Below are 20,005 nucleotides of genomic sequence, written 5' to 3'. Positions count from 1 at the left end.
ACGAGGAACCGGACCGAGGAAGAACGGTAAGAATTTTGTCCTCCTTTTTAATTAGACAATTTCAAAGTTGACTGGATTTATCGTTCTTTTTTCTCCACTTTTGTAACGATACGCACGCACGGTAATCAACCTTTTTTTCCGTCAACCCCTCTTTTCCCTTCTCTTCAAAACCACTCTGCCACTTTTAGACAGTAGGCTATCCACTAAATAAATCAATTCAAACTGTCTATATCTTTATCCTCCTTTTTGACTCCACTTTTTTAATGATACGCACGGTAATTAACCTGTATATATTCCATCAACCCCTCTTTTCCCTTCTCTTCAAAACCACTCTGCCACTTTTAGACAGTAGGCTATCCACTAAATAAATCAATTCAAACTGTCTATATCTTTATCCTCCTTTTTGACTCCACTTTTTTAATGATACGCACGGTAATTAACCTGTATATATTCCATCAACCCCTCTTTTCCCTTCTCTTCAAAACCACTCTGCCACTTTTAGACAGTAGGCTATCCACTAAATAAATCAATTCAAACTGTCTATATCTCAACCGCGTAGCCAGGATTTCATTTTGGAGGGGGCGGTAAATGCACGCGAAGCGTGCCAACACTTACAGAGCGCGCGAAGCGCGCTCCCTAGGGGGTGGGTGCAGGGAGGGGGAGTTTCCCCCTCCCGCGCGAAGCGCGAAGCTTTTAGTGTTTCATAAATTAAAATGAAAAGGAGCAGTTTCTCTTGTCTCTGGTACCTCCAATTCGGTTGACTATATTGCGATTTTGAACCTTGTTTTCAAAAGTGATTGTGAACGCACAAAAGAGGTATACAATGGAGGAAATTAAAATGATAATAACTCCGCGCGTAGCGCGGAAGCTAAAGTGTTTTATCAATTTTTCTTGCCATAAAAAGGGTCCCGAGAAAAGGGTATTCTTAAAGATATATTGAAACTTTCTTTAGAAAGATCAGATTTGATTACAAACAATTCAGCATCAGTGCATATTTTTAACTCCCAAAACAGAGGAGAAGATTGGTAGAGGAAGATATTCCTCCCCGTGCAGAGCAATGAAACTCTGAAATTTCAAAGGGCGGACGTTTCATCAAATGTAGATATCTCTAATACCCAATCGTCTCTAATTCAATTGATTTTCTAAGATTATTGAACTTCATTACAAGGAAAATAGTGCGCATAAAGTTGAAACTTCTGTGATTTATTGAAATTATCTATCTATATAATAAAGGATGATTAATTTTTTTGACTTATCCTGAAGCGCTTCATTTTGAATATAAAGAAACTTAAGTGTCATTCAAAATTTCAAACTGAGGGCGCAAAACAGGACAGGAGATGAATGTATACAGGGAAATGACATGAAGTTTAATACAATTTGATAAAAAATATTGTACTTTTTTATTTAATACGACACGAATTCCATACCTTCCTCTTTTTAAATTAGGAACCTGTTTGCCCCCAAATTATGGTTGTTTATAGTAATGAGCTGAAAAGCGGGAGAAGCTGACTTTATGGAGGTGACGGCAGAAACTGATATAAAGATTTTACCCGCTCGGAGCCGACCAGACCCGAAGTTGCGCGATCAATTGAAAAAAAAGATAACTTCATATATTTACTTCAGCCTAACCTTACTCAAATTCATGCCCTAATGTATACAATTTTAACTTTAACTGGCAAGAAACACATAGCTGAGGTGGAAAAACAGAGTTAGAGAAAAGATGGGGAACAATGGAGAACTTCAATATTGTCATTTAACCGCGCGCAGCGCGGAAGCAAAATTCATATATGAATTTAGAGCAAGAAGAGTGAAGGAGTTTCTCTTTTGAGAAAAAAATAAAGAATAAAAAGAAAAAAAAAACACAAAGCTACCTTTCTTCCCTTTCCTCCCTTCCCTTTTCCTTTTCTCCTCTCTTTTTTCCCTTCTTTTTTTTTCTTTTTGGGGACGTTTTGGGGGGGGCGACCGCCCCCACCGCCCCCCCCTGGCTACGCGCCTGCTATATCTTTATCCTCCTTTTTGACTCCGCTTTTTTAATGATACGCACGGTAATTAACCTGTATATATTCCATCAACCCCTCTTTTCCCTTCTCTTCAAAACCACTCTGCCACTTTTAGACAGTAGGCTATCCACTAAATAAATCAATTCAAACTGTCTATATCTTTATCCTCCTTTTTGACTCCACTTTTTTAATGATACGCACGGTTATTAACCTGTATATATTCCATCAACCCCTCTTTTCCCTTCTCTTCAAAACCACTCTGCCACTTTTAGACAGTAGGCTATCCACTAAACAAATCAATTCAAACTGTCTATATCTTTATCCGCCTTTTTGACTCCACTTTTTTAATGATACGCACGGTAATTAACCTGTATATATTCCATCAACCCCTCTTTTCCCTTCTCTTCAAAACCACTCTGCCACTTTTAGACAGTTGGCTATCCATCCACTACAATTTTAACAAGCTTATTATTTATCTTCCTTTTTGACTCCAGCGCGTGTTATCGCGTGGCCAAAACCCATAGACGGAGCCAAAAAGAACGATAAAACTAAGATTCTAGGTTTTATCCTCCTTTTTGGCTCCGTCAATGGGTTTTGGCAACACAATAACACGCGCTGGAGTCAAAAAGGAAGATAAAGTAATAGTACGCTGAAAATTATTGTGTGTGACTGTGTATGATATCATATCATCTGGGATGATCCATTATGATTTGGGAGTGTGATGATGCGAGAGTTATCATGCAATGCAATGTCGTGTCAACGGAGAAATTGTCCCACGTGCGAGAGTCTTGTCCGCGGAGAGCGAGCCGAGTGAGCTTGCATTGAACGAAATAAATCTATTGAAAGTCAACGAGGCGTAGTCGTGCTTAGTGAAATTCAGGTACTGTATACTTTATGGCTCCAGAGTCAGTATTCACGATATGGCCGAAGCTTGCCTTAATCAAATATGCTGGACAAATTGTGAGCTGATTGTCGCTGTAAGGAGTAGAAAATGTTCCACGCCAGTCGCTCATAGTTGTCTTGTCTTTCCGTTATTTTTCATGCATGAGTGACGCCACGCCGGTCGAGATTATCGGTATGTTAACGTTAGAGATCGGCCGATCGGCCGCCGATATCTGACTTCACTTCTTGTTGTGTTTGTTTTCTTTGTTCGAGACCGAGTGTGTGATTAATAATCACTTAAGATGTTTCACATTTTAATTCACGTTTATCTGATTTAAACTAATAAAGCTCACAATTTTTCAGTCAAAATCTGACCAGAAACATTTTATGTTTGGCCTGCCGATCGAATCTCGATTTCATTCAATTATTGAACCCCCAGGACGGCTGGATAGACTCTAACTGTTTTGTTTTGTTTTGTTACGGGGTGGATATTGACTATGATGTACATTAACCGGATTTTTTAAGTCGATATGTCAAAAGAAAGAAAAGAGAAACAGTTCCTTACCTGTCCGATCCATTGCACGTTTATCTTGATGTAGATTGTCCTTCATTGTGCTGGTTAGGTTATGCCATTTCTTCTTGATCTCATGCACCGATCTTTTCACACTTGGGTTTGCAGCATTTAGTTTAAGGGCAATTTCGGCCCACGCTCTTTCCTTCTCTTGGAAAGTGACCCTTGAGTTCAATTTTGGGCGGAGGATGTCTTCCCTTTCTCTAATTTCAATTATTAACGTTGCTTTCTCCTCCTCGGTGAAATTCGCTTTCCTCGACTTTACCTCCATCTTGAGATCGTTATGCGATTTTTGCTTTAACACGTAAAACGCATAGACTACTATATTTACCGCGGAGCAGCCGTTCGCAACAAAAGTTGCGTGACGTCACATCATTTCCTCGTGACGTCATATAATTTGAGACTTAATTTGGCTTAGCCATATCGTCTGACTTGAGACAAACGTCTTAAGTTTATGGAATATCGCTAGGAAAGATTTCTTAGACGAGCAAAATGCTAAGACAAATTGCTAAGACTTAAGCAAAAATCTTATCTCGTTTATGGAATACGGGCCCAGGGCCCGTATAAACGAGATAAGCATGCTTAAGTAAAAAATCTAAGCATTTTGTCTTATTTTCTGTCTAAGATAAAATTCTTAGCCAAAACGCATATTCCATAAAGAATTGGCTAAGAATTTTGTCTTAGAATTTGGCTAAGATGTTTTGCGCAACTAAGACAGATATAGGATGAATGGCTAAGTATCTTTTCTTAAAACTGCAGATTCTGTATTTCATAAATACAACATGGCTAAGAATTTAGCCCTAACTTTAACACAGCTGTGAGTTGTCTTAATTGTATTTAGTTTCAAGGTAATTCAGCCAACAAAATTTTAGAATTTATACCTATATTGCATTTCGAGCTCCTGCCTCATTTTTTAAACCGATTTTCATAAAATTTTGAACACACATTGGTCTTAAGGGAAGGAGGTGGAAGATGTTTTTCTTTTTCAGAAATTGTGTTGCCATGGTAACAATATATTATGGCCAAAATTTGGCCGTTTTAAATACTTCATTAATTTTTTACCAATTCTCATGAAAGTTGGCTCACACATTGGATTTGAGGAAAAGATGTTCAAGACACATTTATACATGTGTTGGAAATTGTGTTGCCATGGTAACGGTATATATTGGCAAAAATTATGTATAAATCTTGCTGTTCCAACTACTTCCTCAGTTCTTAACCAATTTTCATTAAATGTGGCACAAACATTAGTCTTGATGTGAAGATGTGCAAAACATATTTTATGCGTATATGAAAAAATTGTGTTGCCATGGTAACGAAATATTATTTAAAGAAAATCTTGTAGTTCGAACTCCTTCATCTTTTTCAACCAATGCTCATGAAATTTGGCACACACATTGATTTTGAGGTATAGATCTGCAAGACATAGTCTAAATTGGAAAATTTGTTGCGTGAACAAATTTTTCTGTGGCCGGTCCAGACAAGTATTTCCTAATAAACAAATATTTCGCAATTGGTAGCGAACTGATATAACAAATGTGATTAGACATGTTTAGAATCAAAAATATACCGAGATTACGACAAGAACTTGACAGATTTACAGTGAGGTCAGAAAATGAGATTGAGTCGATGTGGATTTTACTAAGATGTACCGGTACTTTGGAGCCAAAAAGAAGAAATTCGCATAGGCCTAGATCTACTTAGAATCTACATAGATGTCTAGGTCAGGACTAGGCCTACATGTTAGGAGGCTGCACTATACAAGCTCCGCTTTTTAGCAGCCTCCTCCATTCTCAACCTGATTTGTAATAATCTTGAATATAATTTTCTGTACAGGAATAATTGAAATATGTTTTGTTATTTATATATGTCAACATGTACAGAAGAAACTGTAATTGTTGAAAATGGAAATAAACGAATGAATGAATGAATGTAGATCTAAGTTTAGGCGTAGGCCTAGTAGTTGGCAAGCAATGCATAGCGATAGGCCTAGCAGTAGCACTGTATACAGGAATAACCCTCGTTTCTGGGAATTTATTTAAAAGTTTCTGACATTTACTGTCATATCATTGGTGAGATTCGGGTCTAGGCCAACGTAATATTGTTAGACTGTCGAGTTTCGTACTCGTAGTTTAGCTGAAAAACCAAAATACAGTCGGAGACAGAAGCTTTTGGTTTTGGTCTCGGGCTAGGCCTAACTCTAAGTCAGATCTATTCTAGTATATGTAAGCTATCCCTGTCCTAAGTAAGGCTAAGCCAGGCTAAGTCCTGAATGTTGTTCTAGGCCTAGACCAATACTAATATAGGTCAAGGCCTATATGATGTATTAGTATACTATTAGGCCTAGGCCTATATCATATAGCTTCAGTCTCGGTTGCTCCACTGTCTATGGCATGCCACTACTAGAGTCTAGACTTTACGTTTTGCAGCCTTCATGAAACTAGGCCCTAGTAAAAGTAGTAAAAAAAGGAGGCCCTAGCTAGGCCTAAAACACAATGTTTAATTCTCCTCCAAACAGAAGGATATTATAAATCTGATTGGGCCTAGGCTAGATCTAGGCCTAATGTTAGACCCAAGACTAGTCTCAAAAGTTACAAAAGTTTTCCCATAGGGGGCCTAGGTATAGGCCTACTTAGACTGAAGTTAGAGTAAAGATGTCGAGAAGGATATATTCAATTTATATTTTGACAAACAATACATGAAAAGTAATATATGGGACTGATACACAAAAAACTGTGCAAGTCACTCGGTTTGGGATTGAAATATTTTGGTAATTAACAAAAATATAGATAAGTAGAATTAAAAATTCTTACCATATATGTGTCATGAATGTTCTTCTCTTACTAAAATAGTAATTAGTTCCAGTAAAATCCAAATTTTTAAGAAAAAACAACTTTAGTCACACTTTTGCAAGTTTGTTGCAGTGACCTCTGCAGCAATTTATCATTAAGAAGGTTACTGAAGTTCATAAAATTTGAGACTTTTGCTTAGCTATATCGCCTGACTTGAGAGAAATGTCTTAAAGTTTAAAGAATATCGTTAGGGAAGATTTCTTAGACAAGCAAAATGCTGAGACAAATTGCTAAGACTTAAGCAAAAAGCTTATCTTGTTTATGGAATACGGGCCCAGGGCCCGTATTCCATAAACAAGATAAGGTTTTTGCTTAAAAGGGAAGTTCACCCTGAAGAAAACTTTGTTCTAAAAATAGCAGAAAAAATAGTAAAAACATTGGTGAAGGTTTGAGGAAAATCAGTTAAAGTGTAAGAAAATTATCAGTGTTCAAACTTTTGGATTTGTGACGTCATAAACGAGCAGCTGCCCCATGTGTTATGTAATATAAAATGCATGAATTTCCAATTTTGTATGGTTCCTGATGACTTAATTTTGATTTCTATTCATGATCGGGTGTGAAATGGTTTGTCTATTGATATAAAAAAAGGTATAGTGAAAACCATTTTCAATTTTCTGAGAAAATTGCATTTCATTGATTTTTTTTACCATTCGTCATGTAGGAATGCTGCTCCCATATGACGTCACAAATCAAATAATTGAATTTCTAATAACTTTTTAATTATTTGATGAATTTTTATCAAACCTAGCTTCGGCAATATTTTTTATTATTTTTTCTGCTATTTTTACAGTAATTTTTTGTCAGGATGAACTTCCCCTTTAAGTCTTAGCAATTTGTCTTAGCATTTTGCTTGTCTATCTTCCCTAACGATATTCTATAAACCTTAAGACATTTGTCTCAAGTCAGGCGATATATGGCTAAGCCAAAGTCTCAAATTCTATGACCTTCAGTGACCTTAATGATAAATTGCTGCAGAGGTCTAAGCAACAAACTTGCAAAAATGTGACTAAAGTTGTTTTTTCTTAAAAATTTGAATTTTATTGAAACTATTTACAACTATTGTAGTAAGAGAAGAGCATTCATCACACATATATGGTAAGAATGTTTAATTCAACTTATCTATATTTTTGTTAATTACCAAAACATTTCAATCCCAAACCTGGTGACTTGCACAGTTTTTTTGTGTATCAGTCCCATATATTACTTTTCATGTATTGTTTGTCAAAATATGAATTGAATTTATTCCTCTCGACATCTTTAAGTTTAGGCCTAGTCTATCTTCAGTTTAAGTAGACCTAGGCCCCCTAAGGGAAAACTTTTTTAACTTTTGAGACTAGTCTTGGGTCTAACATTAGGCCTAGATCTAGCCTAGGCCCAATTAGATCTATAATATCCATCTGTTTGGAGGAGAATTAAACATTGTTTTTTACTTTAATACTAGTTTCATGAAGGCTGCAAAACGTAACTTTGTTTGTCTAGTAGTGGCATGCCATATAGTGGAGCAACCGTGACTGAAGCTATATAATAGTAAAATAATACATCATATAGACCTATAGACCTAGTATTGGCCTAGAACAACATTCAGGACTTAGCCTGGCTTTGCCTTACCAAGGACAGGGATAGATTTACATGTAGGACTACAATAGATCTGACTTCTTAGAATTAGGCCTAGTCCTAGATTCATGACCAAAAAGCTTCTGTCTCCGACTGTATTTTGGTTTTTCTGCTAAACTACGAGTACGACACTCGACAGTCTAACAACATTACGTTGGCCTAGACCCTAATCTCACCAATGTGATATGACAGTAAATGTCAGAAACTTTTAAATAAATTCCCACAAACGACGGTTATTCCTGTCTACATTGCTACTGCTAGGCCTATCGCTATGCATTGCTTGCCAACTACGCCTAACTTAGATCTAGGCCTAGTCCTGACCTAGAGTCTAGACATCTATGTAGATTCTAAGTAGATCTACTAGGCCTAGGCCTAGGTCTACTTCTGTTTTAGGTCCATATGTTTGTTTGGAGGAGTTCTTAATTTATAAATTTTGGGGAGTTTGTTTAGATCTAGGTTTCTAGAAAATAGGCCTAAAGTAAAGCCTAGTAGACCAACGGCTCAGTCAAGACTGGGGCCTAGATTTATATAAAAATTTACTTCAGGTCTAAGCGGCCTAGCCTTTTATGGCTATACTTTTTTCTATTCATTCTAGATTCTATTTCTAGCCTAGCCGGTAGCCCTAACGTTAGGACTGGCTGATGTAGTCAGACTAGTCTACTGTTTGATCTAGAATCTCTAACGTAGGCCTAGATCTAGACGAAAAATAAGACTAAAAGCTAGACCCTATCTAGATCTAGTACAAGTAGAACTATAACTATCTAGGTGTTAATAGTTATAGGTCGAGAGGTCATGAGAATTGGTAAAAAATTAATGAAGTATTTTAAACGGCCAAATTTTGGCCATAATATATTGTAACCATGGCAACACAATTTCTGAAAAATAAAAACATCTTCCACCTCTTTACCTTAAGACCAATGTGTGTTCAAAATTTTATGAAAATCGGTTTAAAAATGAGGCAGGAGCTCGAAATGCAATATAGGTATAAATTCTAAAATTTTGTTGGCTGAATTACCTTGAAACTAAATACAATTAAGACAACTCACAGCTGTCTTTAAGTTAGGGCTAAATTCTTAGCCATGTTGTATTTATGAAATACAGAATCTGCAGTTTTAAGAAAAGATACTTAGCCATTCATCCTATATCTGTCTTAGTTGCGCAAAACCTCTTAGCCAAATTCTAAGACAAAATTCTTAGCCAATTCTTTATGGAATATGCGTTTTGGCTAAGAATTTTATCTTAGACAGAAAATAAGACAAAATGCTTAGATTTTTTACTTAAGCATGCTTATCTCGTTTATGGAATACGGGCCCAGGTGACTAGAATAGCACATCAACGAACACTGTATGAAGGTATTGTTACATTTTTCCTTTGAATGCATTTTATAGCATGTTGTACAATGTACTTGGCAAACTGTGAAATACCAGTCGTTCGTGGACGCATTGCTCCTTTTTGTGGATATAAAGGAAAAACACAATGCAAAAGAATATATGAATAATCAGGACATCGAAGTTGGTGCTTATCTCATTAAACTTTAAAGCACCATGTCATTCTGATCATGCGCAGAGAGGAACTAAAAACTGGCTTATATAATCAACATGCCAACTGATGGCACCTTCATCTAATACAGATTTATACGATTTATTGTACGTTACTTAATTCAATTTATGATAGAAAATCCTGAATGCAACCAAACTGGTCATTGATCACTTAATTCTTGGATACCTATTTTTTCCAAGAATAAAAGATAAAGATAAATGACTGTTGACAAATAAATCAAAATCAAAATCACCTGAGTCAGCCCATACGATTGTAGGTCAAACACCGATAATGGTAATTTCACGAGGCTATGATGTGTGATTTATGACATGTCTAACATATTTTTTTATTTCATTCTATTTTTCAGTCCTCTTTACAGGTTATGTTTTATCCTAAACATATTTTCTTTCCTTGTGCATCACACAATTTTTTTTTGCTTCAAAGGTCCTTAGTTTCTACGTTCTTGGGAATTCAAACGTTCACCTTTGCATTGTACCATAAATTGGATGTCAGGTTTGGCATGACCTTTACGAACAAAAATATTGTGATTCTTTCCTTTTCTAGATTTTTTTTTTAAATTGATGAACTTTGGATTCCTTTTGATAGCAAGAAAATTAACTTGGGTATTCGCAGCTACCATAGTATTTCACAAAACTTGTTAGTAAAGCATCGCAAGTTCAACATCCACTAGCGAGATTAGCTCCTCAGCCTTATCGAAAAATCATTTTAGTTTTAGCACGAGTAAATATTTTACCTGTGTTACAATATGTGTCGACTTGGAATTGGGTGTTCTGAAAAATCATCTTCAACAAAAATGACATCACTTTCATATCTTGACAGACTGTCATAGGCCTACACAGTCATGAAAGAACAGAGTTCTGTTCAAAAGTAATCACTCCTTCTCTTTCTGATTAAATTATATCAATCAGAACTTTTCCGCACAGAACGGATAGCTAGGATTTCTTATACTCATCCTACAAATGTTGAGGGTTCACTTTTCTGGTTCAGTGAGCACATTATCTTAAAAATAACCAAACGTCAAAACCCTTTGAAGTATTCTTCAAATTTGCCCAAGAAGAGTAATTTGTTGAAAGACAATGATGATTTCTAATGGTGGATTTTACGCAGGTCAGCCAAGGCCTCCTCCTTTGATATTTTCGTCCAATCCTCTGGTATATCAGGTAATTTTGCGTTGTACATATCCTTTAGTTGGTGTTGGTAGGTTGCCATAAACCACATCCAATATCTAGACACGTCATTTGTGGGATTAGGAGCTATGTCCCAGTCAGGTATGTAAGTCTTGTATCTTTTGTATTCGTGGTAAGCGACTTCGTCCCCAGTGGTTGTACAGTGTCCTGACTGTCTGCATTTGCATTTACAGGCATGGCAATTGAACGATACGTTCCGCTGTATATCGTAGTTGCACGTTTCGTGTTTCAGCTGCTTTTTACAGTAACTCACCCCTTCGATATTACCGTCCTCCTTCCACTTTACTCCTCCGATTCCCTTTGGTCTGTGCTGTACACACATGTGACTTCTCCCAGACAAAGCATAATGGTCAGGTGTGGTGTCTGCACAGGGCTCCTTACATAACGGGCACTGTTCTTGACAACCCCAGATCTTGTCTATGATTTGATGAGATGGATGGGGCCCATCCCATTCAACACAGTGTGCTGTTTTTAGGGCAAAGAACTCTTCCAATTTTTTCTGAACTTCATCAAGCAGGTCCAGAATGATCCTTTGCAGATTGTTGAAATCAATCACTGATCGATCTTTTACAAACGTAAGGGTACTGACTGGTACCGCTATTTCCTCCGAGACTCTGTCACAGAACTGTTCAATCCACAGTGTCATCCTCATGCCTCTATGCCCATCGACCTCATTGGTTGCATGAGAGACACTATTGGCAATACAAAGCATGATCCTTGCAATATGGATCCTGCTTATTTCTGCATACCTGGACATACCACTTGACTCTTTTCTCGAAAACATCTTTTCATCTGTATATTGGGTAATCCACTGTAAAGCAAACCCACTGGCATCCTCAATGTACGCTTTGTAGTCCTTGAAGTTGCCTTTAACTGCCAGGTCATCCATCATTTTGACCATTAGGTAGTATTTTGTCATCTGGAAGTCTCTTAGAACTTCTTCCGTGCATTTTCTAGGAATCGCCTTCGTTACTCGTTACTGTATCCTGAACGATTGTCTTCAAATGTGTAGTTAGGAGGTCACCAGCAAACACTTCTTCTGTACTCTGTTTCACCTTGTTCTTGAAAAGGCTCCAGGCGGCGTTCCTGTAGTTTTGTAGCTTGGCCTTCACGCCATGCTTTTTGTGATACTCTGATTGCATCTCGGTAAACACATGGACACAATGTCGGCTTACATGAACTGCTAGTTTCACAGCATACTGAGGGAGAATCGTAAAATTACAGTCTGCAGATGAATGTGCATTCTGGTTGTGAACGTCAATTTTCGCCATTAGTTTTTGAATGATCTCTGTGGCATAGGACTTACTGAATTTCACGTCGTGTTTAGATAAGCCTTTTAGATCAGTGCTTATCTCTTTCAAGATGGTTTTTGTCAGTGCCGCTGTCTTATTTCTGGCCTCCAGTTCTCCTCTATCGACACGAACCACGTTCTTGATGGGTTTTGCAACATTTTCAAGGAAGATTCTTTTAACACTGATGTGTTCATTTTCCACAAAATCTACTGTGATACTGCTTTCTAAGGATGTGTGCTGAATTGCAAATTTCAAAGGATTTTTCTCCAGCTCCTTTCTAAGAACGCTTCCATGGGCATGAAATCTTTGATGAAGAATCTCATCCATCACTTCATCCATTCTCAAATTTTTATCTGCACTCTTTGTTGCAAGTTCGTTAACCATATGCGTCCACATCAATTCAAACTTCCGTTCCAGTTCAAGATCACTCGCTTCTTTGCCTCTTAGTTCGTCTGCCAGTTCTACTGCTTTGTCCATTATGTATTTCTCGTGGTTCGACCACTTTTTAGCCTGCAAGATTTCTACTCGGCGTGCTTCTTTGATTGAAAGCAGATCTGCCCGGCCCTCGTATTGTTGTTGTTCAACAGCAAAGTTCCATTGGTTCAACTTGGTCCCCTGCCACTGGATGACTATTTCTTGTTGTTCGCAGTTCTCGAAATATTCTATTAGGCAAGTCTTGATTCCCTCAGCCTTTTCTGTCAAAACTTTCGAAAGTTTACCAATGAGGGACTGATACGATTTTTCTAAGTCATCGGAAGTTTCACACCTCTTCAATTCGATCTCTGCGGTGTGTAGCCAGGATTTCATTTTGTCTTGTAACTCCCATTCCAATGCATAGTATTTTGATTGCAAGCCGTTGTAGGCTTTTACTTCAAGGCTATTGCGAAAGCTAAACACAAAATCATCCGCGAGGATTCCATTCCATAGATCAGAAAGACGAATGGACAGATCAGAGGCTGTCAGAAATGTTTTCTGTTCCAGCGCAATTTTTTCTAACAGTTGCAATCTTACTGACCTCACCTTTTCACTGTAGCCAGGATTTGCAGGGGCCATAGGGGGATCACCATGCCACAGATCAGAAAAATACCAGACGTGTTTTTGCACATCAAAGTTTATAATCTGGGAAAAACTGTGGATATCCGCTATGCTCTCACTTAGGGCGGCTTCTTTTGCCATATGATCCAAGCTCTCCTGTAGCTTCTGGCATCCATGCATCATCAGTTCTTCTGCATTAGCTGCTGGGACATTCTGATGAACAAATATGCATGTTCTATTGTCTTGGATGTTTTTCCTTACAAGATTCATCCTTAAGAAGGCATGAACTACGATTTGCAAAATGTCTTTCATTTCAGCTGTGTTTTCTCCTTTAATGTTTATCATGGTCACATCTCCCAGACCAATTACGAGGGTGGCAAGTTCATTGTCATGCTCGTGCTTAAGTTGTCCTAGTTCTGGTGCCCGAAGTCCCTCTGTATCTACAACAGCAACATAATCAAATGGCATATTAGTGTCTCCATCGACTGGGATGAGTTGCATGTATGCTCCCCTAGTGCATCTGCCTGCACTGACAGCAAACTGCAACCCAAACATAGTGTTCAGAAGTGTAGATTTCCCAGAACCCTGGATGCCCAGGACAGAGAGAACAAAGAGCTTCTTTTTACCAATAATGTTCTCAAGTTTATTTAGCACCGCACTCACCCATCCAATAGGTACACTTGATGCATCTCCATCTACTAACTCCATGGGGGTGCCATTCAAAAGCAGTTCAGCAGCTCTTTCTGGCAGGTATTCCACACCCGCCCTAGTGGCTTTTCCTGTTCCGCCGCTCTCTTTTACAGCCTCATAAATTTGTCCCAATTCTCTGAAAAGATTTTCAAGCCCAAGTGATGCTTTGGATAACTGATTTTCTTTCTCATCAACCTGTAATTTCACGTGATGCAATTTTCCCTTGTCCTGTTCCTTCTTGGTCTCTTGAAACTCAGTCCAGACCATGTGATACTGTTTGTGCAGATCTGGCAAGGTACCTCTCGAGTTTGCATCGAGTAAGAGGTTCATCCACTTCAAGAAATACATGACAACATCTCGGTTGTTCTGCAGAGCTGACATAAAGTATCTGATGAAGGGAGTAAGTCTGTTGCATATCTCCACCTGTTTATCACGAAGCCGGTCCATTTTCTGTTTCACTATATTCGCTTCATACGCTGTTAAATGTGAGCCCTTCCCATCTGCTCTGTGTTGCTTCTTTAGCAGCTTGCAGTATTCAATCCATTCAATACCTTGCATCGGAAGGAGGAGCGCTTTACAATCGACGATTTGTCTGTCGTCCATGTAGCTGACAACTTTCCCAGCAGAGATCTTTCCTTCTTGGCAAGCTTTATCATCACACTCATCAATGATAATCCCCATATCCCTTGCTCGTTTAGCACAGTCTTCTATCAAGGTACCAGAACACCCAGCAAGAACCTTTGACAGCTCTGTTCTAGCTTCAGTCTTGACCTCACTCGCATTCTTCTGAACACCTTCCTTCGTTTTAGATGATATGGTAGGAACCCCTTTCAGAATATCCTTGCCAACTGCTTCATAAAATGCTCGTAGGTCCCGTGCGCTCTGTTGGCCATCTCCTCTGACCACAAAAAGCATGGTTTTTCTAGCAGTTTGCAAAATTTGTTGGCAAGTCTTGGTGTTAGGGGCTCTTGCTAAGTCTTGAGCAGTGACTATAATGAACAAAACAGACGATATTTCCTGTAAAATCTTCATCTGTTTGTTCAATAATGATGCATCGCCTCTAAGATTTAGGAGCATTGTTGTGCATGGTAGGTGGTCCTTTTCTCTGCCTCCTGTTATGAACCAGGAACATTCCACAAGTCCATCTGCAATCCTTCTTTCTACAACACCATTGTTGCAATCATTGTGGAAGAAGGTGTCGTGACTTTCGTCCCTAAGAATATCGTTGATCAGCTTGGACTTAGATAGCGGTGGTCTGCCCAATCTGACAAACGAAACCAACGGGAAAGGCCTATCTGTCACTGGCGTCTCTGAAGCTTCATTTAGATTGCTATGCCAATGAACATTAATCGTTCTGAGTGCCCATACTGACATACCAACGTTGTCTTCGGACCCTATGGGGTACAAAAATGGAATAGCAAGTTTGCAAACAAAAAGCTTCTGAGCTAGTGTTTGTTTCAGAAAGTTATCGCAACATGTAAATATGGCAACCATGGCATCTAGTGTGTTGATTTTTGCTGGCTTGTCTTCATCGTCACTATCATTGTCCATTTCAAGAAGAGCCTCAAAGTCAAAGTTACCTCCGTTATCAGACCTCTCTTCTCTTAATGATTTATTTACCACTGAGAGATGATGGTCTCTTGCATGAAAATCAATCATAAGAAGTTTGTGTATAATCGTCCAGGGAATGTCAACCAGCTTGAGTGGCCCAGTGGTCCTTTTAATTGCCATGGCATCTAAAAGAGAAATCAGAGATGGAAAGTACTGGTCTAAACCTAGGGCCTTCAGGGTATCTGAAAATGCACTTTGTGCTGTCATACCAGCATTGGTCGTTATAACTTGCTGTTGTTCTTGCTCAGTTTTTTCTTTGGAGCTAGCCATGTTTTCAAGATCAACGATATTCACTTCTTTTTCTTCGGAAGCGGACATGTTGCCGCTCGCTAGTTCGCCAGTGACATTGGCCATGTTAACCCAATTAAAGGGTGAACGGGTGGCATACCTGTTCAAGACCTCGTTTAATTGAGGTGATAAAACTTGCCTAAGTTCTTTTATTGTCTCGGAAAATTCATTCTCTGATGATTCTCTTCCTTCGTCAAAGTGCCCAGAGGACAGTGAGTTATGGATAAGAAATGCCTCCAACTGGATTATCCCTTTCTCTTTATGGACTTGAAACTCATTCCAAGACACTTCAATCGATTGGACGAAATCCTGTAGCTTCTCCATCGTAAGAAGCGTCTCAAACTTCCTTGTAGGCCAATGGTAGTAAAGAGGCAACAGGGCAACTTTCAAAAAGAACATTTCATGTTCTTCCCCAGATGACTGTAAGTCCTTTAGAAGCTGACCAACACAAAGTGCCATATCAACTGTTGCTCCTGCATTGATACCATCTATTACCTCCACACTTTTCTCGGTATTATTTGCGTGTTCTATTTGCAACGCTGGTATGAATTTCTCCTTCAGATTCCTCATCAGATCAGGTATGTTCTTAACACGAACTTCAGCTAGTAAAGACGGGATGTCCTCGGTTTTTGTGATCACAGCCCATTTCATGATCATCTGTTTGGCTGGAAACTCTCTAAATCCAACAGGATTGACCAGTTTCCTTATCAAAAACTTTATCATGGATACATTCTTTGGGTCAAGCTTATCTCTCAGTTCCACGACCTTTGCCAATAGGCTACTTATGTTCACTTCTGTGCATAACTTGTTCGCCCAGTACTTGTTTGTGCTTGTATGTGCCTCCACCTCTTTGACCGTTTTCAGCATCTCTTGGAGATATTCCATACACTTTTCTGGTAGTATTGGACAAGAATTCCACTTGGCAATCTTCTCAATTAACAGGTCAATTTTTTCACGTCCTTTCATGAAAGTTCGTTCTTGGTCATTGGATCCAAGGTAGCCACTCATCCTTTCCCAGGCTGTCGTCAAGACCGTTTCAAGTCGATATGGCTCCTCGAACTCATCTTTGTGGTTAGGAATCAGCTTCCAGATCCCAACAAAGTCTGTGGACAATGACCTTCCTCTATCTATGAGAGCCCAGGTGCTATTGCATGTCACAAGCCCTATCTTCCAAAGTTGCAAGGCATTTACCTCTTGTGGCCCACCATTCCTGGTAGTGTGCAAGAGAGTTTTAGCCTGCTCTAATTTTTCATATTCATCTGTGAAGCTGGCATGCGTGTTTATTTGATCGGCACTCACTGAGCCACCAACACTGAATCCAAGGCCAGAATAGCTGGCTGAAACATAAGCACTGAGTGCATCCCGAACCATATATTTAATTTGATCAGATTTAGATTCGGTTTCGCTAGTGTATGTTGCTACAAATTTGTTAACCCCACCAAAATGGAGAACCCCAACATTGATATGTGACCCATATGCTGCAAGAAAGTCCTCACATTTTTTGTTCACAAGTTCTAAGCTTTCGCTTCCCCCAAAAAGTGTGTCAATGGACTTGAGTTCCTGCAGAGCTTGTTGGGAGAGTTTCAAGCTGAATTTATTCAGCTCACATGCAGCAGTTGGAACAATCGAGTACACTACCCTTGATTCAAAATGGACCTTTCTGTGACATGTTGATTCTAATTCATCTTCCTCCTCGTAATTCTGTGAAAAATCAGCCACAGCATTAAACCCAAAACGCCCTCCTTTTATAGTTACAGCAGCACTGTACCCCATTGTATCAAGAGAACGATGAAAATGGTCAGACTGCGATTTAGAAGAGAAATTCTCAACCTTGTCAACTTGCGTCATTAAAGGATTCATCAGTTTAACATCAGTTGGTGCGCTCAGCACGATGCGTTTTACGCAATCATCACTGAAGGTTTCACCTACTGAAATACCTCTCAATGCTAACCCTCCTGAAGCATTTTCCAGAATTTCTGTTGCGGTATTTACTGGTCTGCCTTCGAGTAACTTGTCCAGACATTGTAGTTCAGAGTTTAACTTGCTAATCATACGATCAAGGCTTTCATCGTCATACTCTGCAATTACTTGTTCTTCTGAAACTGTCATCAACTGTCTCAACTGTTCCAGTTTATTGTTCATTGATTCATCAGTACGTTGTTTGCCCTTCTTTCTCAGTTCGTCAAGATCATTCCGAAGACTTTTGAATTCTTCTAGTTTTTCCTTGTATTGTTTCTCAAGGTCTGCCATGATTTTTTTTTTATATTTTCGCCCACCTGTAATTCCGCGCCTGGTGATGCAGATGCTAAGCCTCTACCTGAAAGTAGAAATATGGGCCCTGTCATTCATAGAGTTTAGTTGGATCCGATCAAACTCAACTACTATCGTGGCCCTGAAGGGAAATCGCAAATAGACCAAAACTCGAATATTCACGACGAAATTAGCGACGAAATTCACGACGTCGCCAATTCGTCCTCAATTTGAATAATCACGACGAAATTGGCGACGAAATTCACGATATCGTGAATTTCGTCGCGAATTATTCACGACAAAATTCACGACGCCCCCAATTTTGTCGCCAATTTGAATATTGACGACAAAATTCATCGTGAATTTCGTCGCGAATTATTCACGATGTCCCCAATTTTGCCGCCAATTTGAATATTGACGACGCAATTCACATTGGTTGAAACCAATTCGTCTGCTGCTAATTCCTCTACTCACAACAAGGTTTACATTCATTTAGTCTTATGCAATTCTGTCAATTAACTTTTCTGCCTAAAAACCGTAATGGTCCAATAACCATTTGGTCCAGTCATCACTTCGTCCAATCACCAGTTCGTCTATGACCATCTCATAACTAGTTGGTCTAATATCAATTTTATTTTCCATAATTTCGCCCAATTAACAATTAGTTCAATTAGACCAAATGGCATTTCCATTCTTTAGGTAAAAGTGTCAAATGAAATTCATATCGCGCTCGTATTATTTGATTTTTAAAATATATAACGTCTTCATGACTATCTGCATTCAGGTACCTTTTCCACCAGCTCATTTCTGCTCGCGCTTCGCGTTCGTAGTTATCATATATTTGCATACACATTTTTTTGGGGGAAAACAAACATTGCCCAGAATGTTCAAATTTTAGAAAAAAAATACAGATTTCCAAAAAAATAATAGCTCGCGCTTCGCGCTCACATTATATAGTAAGGATTATGATATTACATATTTATATTGATTTATAAGAATAAAGCTGAAAAGAATACCCCTTCACAGAGACCAAAAATCATTTTCGAGCGGCCGATCGGGGAAAATGTGACTGAAAAATAATTTCGCCCCCCCTCTATTGGCGAAGGCTGGATCCGCCCCTGGAACACCTTACAGGCAATGCGAGTGCAAAGCGCAAGCGAAAATTTTATATAGTGACATGAAAGATTCTTTTTATTTCCATGTCTTCCCTTCATATTTTTTTTCTCACTCATCTTTCTCCTCTCTTTTCCTTCCTTTTTTTCTTTCTTCCCATTTTCCCTTCTTTTTGCTTGGCCAATATGGGGGGCGAGCCCCTCCGCCCCCACTGGGTCCGCCTATGCATAAGGATAGCAGTTGACATCGTTCTGTCGTTTCAATGGTTTATTTTCAGTTGGTCTAATGCCAACTCGTCTGCTATCATTTGTTCTACCATCAGTTCGTCCACTATCCACATGGTCTAACTGCCATTTCGTCTAATAACCGGTTGGTCCAATTGCCATTTATTCCATATGCCATTTGGTCTAATTGAACTAAGTGTTAATTGGGCGAAATTAAGGAAAATAAAATTGATATTAGACCAACTAGTTATGAGATGCTCATAAACGAACTGGTGAATAGACGAAGTGATGACTGGACCAAATGGTTATTGGACCATTACGGTTGTTAGGCGGAAAAGTTAATTGACAGAAATTGCATTAGACTATGGAGACTCAGTTATGCAGTGGCGTAGCTAGGATTGTTTTCCCGGGGGGGCACTGGGGGTCCTTGCTTTTTCAGGGGGGCACCGGCCATTTTTCCGGTGTGTGTGTATGTGTCCACAAGGGCAGATCCGACTTTCGCCAATAGGGGACGGGGCCCGAAATTATCTTCACCTATATCAGTCACTTCTTAGTTTTATTCTTATAAAACAACATAAACATAAAATAATCTCATAAGCCTTATAAAAAGTGCGAGCGCGAAGCGCGAGCGATTTTTTTTTACTTTAATGTATTTTTTCCTGAAAATTTTATTTTCTGGGCAATGTTATGTGTGATCCTGAACAAGATTCGTATGTACCCCCAAGCGCGAACAGAAATTTTTATCAACTGTTCTAGCATTATCGAAAAGGGACCTGTTAAGGACTGCTTACAGTTACCCACGAAGACGGTATATATTTTAATAATGCGAGCGCGAA

General features: G+C 38.9%; 1 protein-coding gene across 1 annotated transcript; it reads right to left on the bottom strand.

Annotated features, from left to right (window-relative positions):
• Positions 1 to 11,619: 11,619 nt before the first annotated feature.
• Positions 11,620 to 17,832, bottom strand: LOC121421857 (interferon-induced very large GTPase 1-like). Its single transcript, XM_041616659.1, has one exon. It carries the CDS (start codon positions 17,830 to 17,832, stop codon positions 11,620 to 11,622), a length of 6,213 nt encoding a protein of 2,070 aa, XP_041472593.1.
• Positions 17,833 to 20,005: the final 2,173 nt, after the last annotated feature.

Source organism: Lytechinus variegatus, chromosome 9 (assembly GCF_018143015.1).
Source record: "Lytechinus variegatus isolate NC3 chromosome 9, Lvar_3.0, whole genome shotgun sequence".
Lineage (NCBI taxonomy): Eukaryota > Metazoa > Echinodermata > Echinoidea > Temnopleuroida > Toxopneustidae > Lytechinus > Lytechinus variegatus.
Note: the sequence above shows the minus strand (reverse complement) of the source record. Positions and strands in the feature narration are given on the sequence as shown.